General features: G+C 40.3%; 1 protein-coding gene across 1 annotated transcript in view; it reads left to right on the top strand.

The window, feature by feature from the left end:
* Nucleotides 1–28: 28 nt before the first annotated feature.
* gabbr1a (gamma-aminobutyric acid (GABA) B receptor, 1a) overlaps nt 29–8,989 on the top strand; it is a 117,829-nt gene continuing 108,868 nt past the window's right edge. The window contains exons 1-3 of the mRNA XM_023286200.3: nt 29–384; nt 4,104–4,190; nt 4,448–4,512. Of these exons, the coding sequence (XP_023141968.1) occupies nt 291–384; nt 4,104–4,190; nt 4,448–4,512 (246 nt within the window). The 5' untranslated portion in view covers nt 29–290. The remainder of the gene's footprint in view (nt 385–4,103; nt 4,191–4,447; nt 4,513–8,989) is intronic.

Here is an 8,989-nt window from a genome sequence, read left to right as displayed (position 1 = left end):
AGATTGTAGAGAGGGGGGGAGAGAGGGAGGAAAGGGAGGGGAGTGTGGTGAATCGCTGTTTCGTCGTTGAAGGGGACGCGTTTGTATATAGTGCATGTATATTTTTTGTACGGATTTTTTTTTTGTGGACATTTTTTACCTTCGCCGTGCGCAATACGCGGAGATTTAAAAAACATAAAATAACCGAATGAGAGACGCGCTGTTTTTCTAACGCTGTGTTTACCCGCGGAGCAGCCTGCACATTTACTGTATAGCCATATAAATACAGCCATAAAAATTGACAAAGATGCATGTTTTTACCAAATAATCCGACACTGGGCTATCCCCGGCGGGTCCCACCCGGAGGACGCACTGTTATCTTGGCTGAGCGCATCGAAACTAATAGTAAGTACACATGCTTTGCTTCAGGGCGCTACATGCTACTATTGCTGTGATATTAGAGCACATTTATTCATTTGACATGCACATAATCCACACAGATGTCGCTTTGAATGCAGGAGGCAGAGCTTTTTCAGCGGGCACAGGCCTGATCAGTGCTTTTTTTTTATGCACCATCGTGTGTGCGGTTTTTTTTTCGAAAGAGAATGTGGGCTTTCACGCCTGTTCACACAGATGACATGTCATTCAAACATTTTTACATCTGAGGGCGACACGGGCTCGTTAATATGGTCGGCCTTCCGCTACAGGCCATCACGGATTCCCTTGTCAACAGCCGACAAGCAACTACCGGCAGCATACGGTTGGTGGCACCCTCACTGTGACCCTCACGTCTCAACAGTTCACGCTCAGCCATGCACGAAATGCAGCATCTGAGTCTGTGTGGACCTGCCTGGAAATAGCCACTGCACGCCTCTGAAGCCGGCTCTGATGCTGCTGCTGCTGGAGTGGGCCGGGTTGGGCCTCTTTTTTTTTTTTTTTTTCCACGGGCGTGATGAACACGCAGGGAAGTGGGCAGCGTGTGAGGTGTTTTGTAACGGCGGAGCAGGCGCTGTCCGCGGTGCTGAAGCCGTAATTGCATTTCCAGCTCGGGGCGAGGTGACGGCCTCCTTCCCCTCCTGTGCGCTCCGTGCAGCCACAGCTGATGGAGCTGTGCGCTGGTTCGCTTTTATCTGGCTCAGTGTGTGAGCGCTGATATTAATGAATCCTGCTGGGCCGTCCTTCTTTCCTCCTCTTTTTTTTTTTGCCTCCACACACATAACTCACAGTGTGTATTGGTGCTGCTGGTGGTGTCTACCTCCTGCAGGATTCTTGTCAGCAAACTCTAAAAATACTCTGGATAATGCTAATGAAGTATCCAGCAGAGTTTGTCTGTCTTCCACCAGCAAGCCTCGCTGCCATCTGTCTCAATCTCTGTGGTGCTTTGCTTTAGTTTACCCCCCTACCCATACCAACACACACACACACTTATTCACACTGTCCCTCTCTGGTTTAAAAGTCTATGCCTGTGTTTATGTTTGTGCATGTGGGACAGCTTCATAAAGCAACATTTATTATTCAAAGCTGCAAATGAGCAGCTATGTATAGTGTGTTTATCATTGATACAGTCATCATGTGCATGTGTTTGTGGTTCCCTGACTGCCAGCACTCCGGACGCTGTAGCTCAAAGCACTCATGGGTCTTTTGCCTTCTTGTTATTTTGCATTGCATGCTTATTCTATACCTGCTGTGTCTTTATGTGCATTAAGAAGGGCTACACTCATGTAAAAGTTCACTGTACAGATGTGAGTACAACCCTGTGGAGTATCACCTAAATGTTGCCTGATTCTAAATTACATCCCTATTCAATAATTAAATTATAAAGTTGAACAGTAGAGTACTTCTTCTTATCTTCCTAACATCCAAAATCAAATACTTGAGAACAATTTTATAGAAATATTAGGCCTCAAAGTAGAAACTCTGTGCAACACAAGTGAATCCACCTGTGGTCCTTGAAACTTCACTGAGTTTACTTATGATTTCTGATCAGTCTAACTACATGAACATGGTTCTCAAATGAACTGTGCACAACAGAACTTTCTTAGTTTTGGATCTTTGGGCTGTGTCTATCTACATGATGGCATCATGGCTCCACATGGAAAAGAATCACCAGAGGAACTGAAAAATCTGATGGTGAGGCTTCACAAACATGGAGAATGATCCAGAAAAATCACCAGGCAATCAGTGAAACACAGCTGCATCAGTAATCAGGAGTTATAGCAGGAGCCATAGTGCCACTAATCAGAACTGCAGTGGTCGTTCTACTAAAGTGATTCCACAGACAGTGCACTGCTTTCACATTCTGACTGTGAAAAACAGATGGACAACTGCATCAGACTTGGTTCAGGTGTTGTCAGTGGCAATCAGAGTTTCTGTGATAGCTCATACAATGCAAATGACAGTTTATAAAATTAGCCTCTATGGATGGAAGACAAGTAAAAAAACTTTGCTAAAGAACATGAAAAGACACGTGATGAATAGCAGGAACACAGTCTTTGGTCAGACAAGAAAAATTTGTTGGGCTCAGATATGACTCCAGCATGTTTGGTGAAAACCGGATCAGGACTAGTACAGTGAATACATAGTCCTTGCAGTCAAACACGGAGGTGGGAGTGTGATGATATGGAGCTGCATATGCAACAAAGGTGCTGGTGAGACAACATTTATAGATGCACCATGAATGTCATGGTGCATCTATAAATTGGTACATCAGTATTCTGGATATACAAACTACTGACTGACAAGATGACTCCCAGTCTGCAGAAGCTTGAAGAAGAGGAATATTCCAGCATGAGAACCATCCAAAGCACAAAATCACACAAGAATTTATACACAAAACTAAAGTGAAAACTCTGATCTGGACAAGTATGCAGCCTGACTTTAATCTAACATCTTTGTGGTGTTTTAAAGAGAAAGTCAGAGCAACACAAACCCTCCAGCAGAGAGCAGCTGAAAAAACAGTCTCTGAAGAATTGCAAAACATCTCTACAGAAATGTGGTATCCTTCATGCTGAGGAGGATTGAGTCTAATCAGAAATAAATCTGGACCTATGAAGTACTGAAAAACAAAATATTAAAATCCCACAAATGAAAGGTGTATTGCTTTTGTTGCATTGAGTCCCTATCATGTGGCCTGTATTTTTAACATGTGAATCTAACCAATTTGTTTTTTGCTTCTTTACATGAAAGCAAATACTCTACTGTTCAGTTTAGAAGTAATGCAATTGCTGTAAGGTGACACAATGAAGAATCATTTAAAGGGTATTGTTTTTCAGTGTATAGCAGAACTGATATTGTTGATTCATTTAAAACAAAACCCTTTAATTTTGCACATCAAAGTGTATTCACAGGTGGGGAAGCACTGCAGGAGTGAAAAAAAGTCCTATCAACCCTTTTTGTTGGTTCTCGGCGAGCTGCCGAGTCTGATAAATCTCTTTAGGTGAAAAAAATCCCTGTAAGACCTCTGCGGTTCACTCCTCATCTCTGCTTGAAGCTCCAGGCTACATTAGCCGCTGCTAGCATAATAAACCCAAGTCTCCGACCAAATTGTTGCCCATCAAATTGAATTGGATGGAGAGTATCCAGTGAGTGGGTGGCGAACAGGAATCATTGTGCCTTAAAAGTTTGTCAACCCACCAAACAGCACCACTCACTGTGTAAAGGAAAGCCTTTGTAACGGAGCTATTCCAGATATTTTTCTAGAAGTCTTTTGAGTTTTCCTTGGTGTGAAATTGTTCTGTGGGGAGCTACGTGGCAAAAATATCAGCATCAAAACCTGCACTGAAGCCTTGTATACAGACCCCTGTGAACCTGAGCTGTCTGCACTGTAAATATAAACAGAGGTGGAGGGAGAAAAGTGGACTCATCCTGCAGCTTATTCTGTTGGTGCAGGTTGAAAGGGAGCATTTTTCACCCGAAAGTTGATGCATCCCTTTTGGACGCACAGCAGTGAACCAAAAAACACTGTATCTGAGACCTGACAGTGCAGCATTATTACTGTAAGAATATTTTCTCAGTAACACTCTCCATTTTGTTTCCTATTTCCTCTTCTGTCTTTCTCTAAAACCCACAATTTCCCTGTCACACTTCCCTATTTTAAAACGTCTCTCTCTCTCCTTCTCTTCCAGATCCCGAAATGGCTCGGCTATTGTCTCTGATTATCCTCTCTGCTCTTCCATCTCTTGTTGTGCCCATACATAATTCATCAGCTGGAGGTAATTTGTGTGTGTCTGCGGCGGGATGCTGTCTGTGTGCGTCTGTTTACAGTGTGCATTAATGGACAGAAGTAACTCTGCAGAGATTGCTAAGTGACCTGAATGAAGCGCTGTAATTTGTGCAGCGAGGAAGGCGTCAGTTAAATTGATAATATATCATGTTACTGTAATATTTCTACATTATGTGGAGACAGAGCTTTCCCTCTGTGCCCTTTCTTATTGTCTTTCAGTCTTCTTTCCTTCTCTTTTCTTCTCAGGCTGTGCCATCATCCGGCCTCCCAGGGACGGGGGGATCCGCTACAGAGGCCTAACACAAGAACAGGTACAGAGAATCTGCAGTTACGACAAATTAGAGAGTCTCGCCTGTCAAATTAATCACATTAAAGCTCAGCTGGTTTGAAGGTTCTCGAAATAAATGACACATAAGTGGAAGTGTTTAACAGCTAACACTGTATCTGCCAATTAATGTGTCTCCTAAAACATTATGTCAGTCTGAGAAGATAAAGGGATGATTAAACTATTGCTGCTGGAAACTTAAGTACATTTACTCAAGCACTGCACTTAAGTACAATTTTAAGGTACTTGTATTGTGAGCATTTCCATGTTATGCTTCTTTATCCGTCCACTCTATCACATTTTAGGGGGAAATATTCTAGTTTCTACTCCACGACATTTATCTGACAGCTATTTTAGGATTTAAATGATGCCCTATGGATAATATTACAAGTTTTACAAGTACAGCACATATTTACAGATTAAACCTTATAATCTTTTGGCTTCTTATATCAAGCAGTGTAGAGTCAGCGTCACATTTCAGGTGTCTATGAGTTGTTAACAGGTCCACCAACACAGAGATTTTTCTCTCGAAACTCCTCACATGGTTTCATTTTAATAAAATGATTCAATATCTTAACAAAAATCAAAGATTAGAGAAAAACTGAAAACTCTCTCCTCTCCCATTAATCGTGTTTGGAGACCTCTGATTTATCTGCTGTCTCTCGATATAAAACTGAATATGAAATAGTTTAAATCTGAACTGATGCTTCACTATTAATAATCTAATGATGTCAGATATAATAATTTCTCAGATGGTTTAAAAAGGACTTTTACTGCAACAGTTTAACTACATTTTGCTGCTATGTACTTTTACTTAAGTCAGAGTTTTCCTGCAAGATTTTTATTTGTAATCAAGTACTTTTACGTCAGTAAAGGATCTCAAAATAAAATACAGCTTTAAACAGTAATTTTAAAAAAGCAATTTACTGTTATTTTACAGATTTTCCCTGTTTTGTTAAATTACACATACTACTTAGTAAAACAACAAGGAAAAAATTTATTTAAAAAAACAAAACAAACAACAACAACAAAAAAAACCAGCCAAAACTGAATAATGTCAACGTCAAAAATGTATTTTTACAAATGGCAATTTATTTCTAGTTTTCGCTGTCTTTAAATCGGCAAAAAATCTAGTCTGGTTATACATAATTGCTGTCATTTGAAAGAAAAATATTGCATATTTAGGATTGAAAAATAGTAGATATTTTTTAAACTATTGTTTTACAGTTTTTCCTGTATTGCTAAATTACAGATAATGTAATAGTAAAATCACAAATAAAAATGTACAAAATGACGAAACTGTACATAATGTCCACATAAAAATCTGTATTTTGGCAACTATAAAATTAGTTTTACTGTATTTCAGATAAAAATACCATTATTTTACATATATCTGCAGTTATTTTCAGTTTTTACAGTTTTTGTTGCTACAGTCGCAATAGATAGATAGATAGACAGACAGACAGACAGATAGACAGACAGACAGACAGACAGACAGACAGACAGACAGACAGACAGACAGACAGACAGACAGACAGATAGATAGATAGATAGATAGATACTTTCTTATTCTCAAGGGGAATTGTGAAGCAATTGTGAAGCAAGTTTGATTGTAATGTATTTGTTGCAAGTGGCCATGCTATGAGGTGTGTTTTGTGACAACAGTCATCATTTTAGTTCCTTTAATATATTAATTTTATTTTCTGTTGTTTTTAGTTGATTTAATTCCTCACTTGTTGTGCTGCTAACTCAGTTCAAATCTTGCATCAGGTGTGCACATTGGACCGCTAAATGACATTTTCATGTCATATTTGTCATAAGATAAAAAAACATTCAAAAAAACAATATAATATATGTAGTGGGTGCCAATATTCAACCCTCACTGCATGTATACTGTGTATTTGGGCAGTTTTGGTTCAGTCCTCCAACCAGCAGGGGGCACTGCTTTGTTTTGGGACATTGAAGGCAGCAGTAGAAGGCCAGGTAGATGTGTGTCAGGTGTTGTGGGTGAGGTCATGGTGGCTACGTCCATCTTCATTATACAGTCTAAGGGCGTTGCTGACTGGAGGAGCCATACAGCTCTGAGCTTCAGGTTTTTATCTCTTGTTTGGTGGAATAGTTTGTGGATGATGCTGCAGATCAGCGAACGGTGAGCTGAATTTAAATAACTCTGATTTGTTAACATGGAACCTGGGCATTCTGATGGAAATCATGCTTCACCTTAGTTATTCACCAGCAGCTCCTCAGAGGCTCTTCAGCAGAGCAAACAGTCACTTCACTCTCTGACATGGCAATGAGATGGAAATCATGTGAGGGCGAGCAGTGCTCACCTGCAGTGGCTCTGCTTATCAAACCCTGATGGCAGATCTGCCCAGAGCAGTGGCTGAAATCTCTGCTTGATTTGCTGGTATACATGATTGGATCAAACTCTGAGTTGCTGAGGTTTCCCCCTGAAATGAGGCACGAGTTCACATTATGTCAGGAGAAATTAATCAGTCCAGTGGTATCAACAGAAGAAGTGGGTTACACAGCTCCTCTTCTGCTGTTTAGGGTGTTGTAGCTTTATTTTGTGCAAGCAGATGGCTCATTGGAAGTCCTGACTTCTTCTGTTACTTTTCTACATCACCATGTTACGTACTTACATAATGCAGGTCTAGCAGATAGTTTGACCCTCAAACAAAGAATGAAAGGCTGCCTCTCATTATTATTTCCTCACTCGAGCTCTAACCTTTAAAGAGACAGAAGCATTTCAGACAGAAGTACTGTAGCAAAGCAGAGTTTGAGAAAAACACTTCAGTATCTGCGCTATTTTGAGTGGAGGACTTCTAAATATGATACACACAGATGGGTTTTTAGAGGTTTAATAGCGACCGGTGAGGAATTTTAAGGTTCCTCTGTATTGGCTTAATTTTTCTGACCCGGAGGCTGCATCTATCTACAAGCCACATGTTGTTCACACATTCCTGATCCCAACGTTTCCATAAATGCCCAATATGTCAGGATGAATGTGGGAGAACTGTGTGAAAAATGATGCATCGAGATAAGGAAAAAATCCTTAATTTAAAGTCAAATCAGTAGCTTTTTCTGTCGCTTTTTTCATTGGTGGAAAGAAACAGAGCAAATTACATCAAATAATGAAGATGGTGAAACTGATGACAGCCTCAAAAAGATACATTCAGACCTCAGAGATTTCCATCCATCCATTGTCTGTACACCGCTAAATCCTCTGTAGGGTCACGGGGGTGGGGTGGGGTGGGGGGGCGCTGGAGCCTATCCCAGCTGACTTGGGGCAAATGCAGGGGGAACTCTTGACAGGTCTATTGCAGGGCCCTCTGGGATTTCATATGTTGTAAACTTAAGGAATAAATGCTGTCAGCTTGCATTCTGGGCCTTTCTGTATCATTCTTCTTATTCTCTATTGCATTACGTGTTTTATTATATACCCCTCCAACTCATGTGGCTGCATTACTTCAATATCTGAGAAATTTAAAGGCAGGAAGTGATTATTTTTTATAAAAAATTCACACAAAGAGCTGAGCTTTTAGGGGTTAAATCAAAGACCAGAGAGGCAGTTGAAGGCCCTTCTGCACTGGCTTCACTTTTTAGACCCACGGTTGTGTCCATCTATATGCTTAAAATTCCTGTAAATCACAACTTTATCTCTATTCTAGCGAATACCCCAAAGTTTGGAAAATACCAAGTATGTCGGGATGTATTTGGGAGAACTGTGTGCAAATGAAGTGTCACGAGAAAGAAAAATCCTCAATGTAAAGTCAATACCCAAAATCTTCATCAGGGATGGAAGCAGGAGATAATGATATTCACTAATGAAAACGTTGAAATCCAGTTAAGAAACATTTAAAGCTGCTAATGGTAATGTTGTTGTGGTTAAACTCAAAATCAGTGTATAAGAAACTGAGATATCGTGATTTAGTGTCCAAAATATGGGTCAAGCTGGAAAACCTCCAAAATGCAATACACCTGTTTCTCCCGCCTCCTTGGGGGTTTTGTATTTCTCTGAGGCCCCACAACAATTTACAGCACGAGAAAAATAATGTGTTTTTGAACATTAAAGCACGTAAACATTTTGTCGTAGAAATATGTATAACATGAACTCTTTCAAATCAGGAGAGAATCTGTTGAAAAATGAGTCATTTTATTTGGCAGTGAATGAGACCTTGGCACTGCTCTACCTATCAATTAAAGCTCAGATCTGAAGAACTGTAAGTCCTGAGGGGTTTCTGTGTTTACATTGTGAGAGAGAGGAGGCTTGTGGCTACATTTTAAGGTATGATATGTGCTTCAAGTGTTAAAACTGTTGTACTGGGGGCAGTTTAGGTTTTGTTTTTTCACTGGAAAATCCACTTCTGCTCCTCGTTGAAAGGCTGTAAAACAGTCTCTAGTGCTGCAGAACCACAGCAGATAAACAATACAGGGTTCAAATTCTTGCGTGCGCTTTAAAG

The sequence above is a fragment of the Amphiprion ocellaris genome, chromosome 9, assembly GCF_022539595.1.
Source record: "Amphiprion ocellaris isolate individual 3 ecotype Okinawa chromosome 9, ASM2253959v1, whole genome shotgun sequence".
NCBI classification, from domain to species: Eukaryota; Metazoa; Chordata; class Actinopteri; family Pomacentridae; genus Amphiprion; species Amphiprion ocellaris.
Note: the sequence above shows the minus strand (reverse complement) of the source record. Positions and strands in the feature narration are given on the sequence as shown.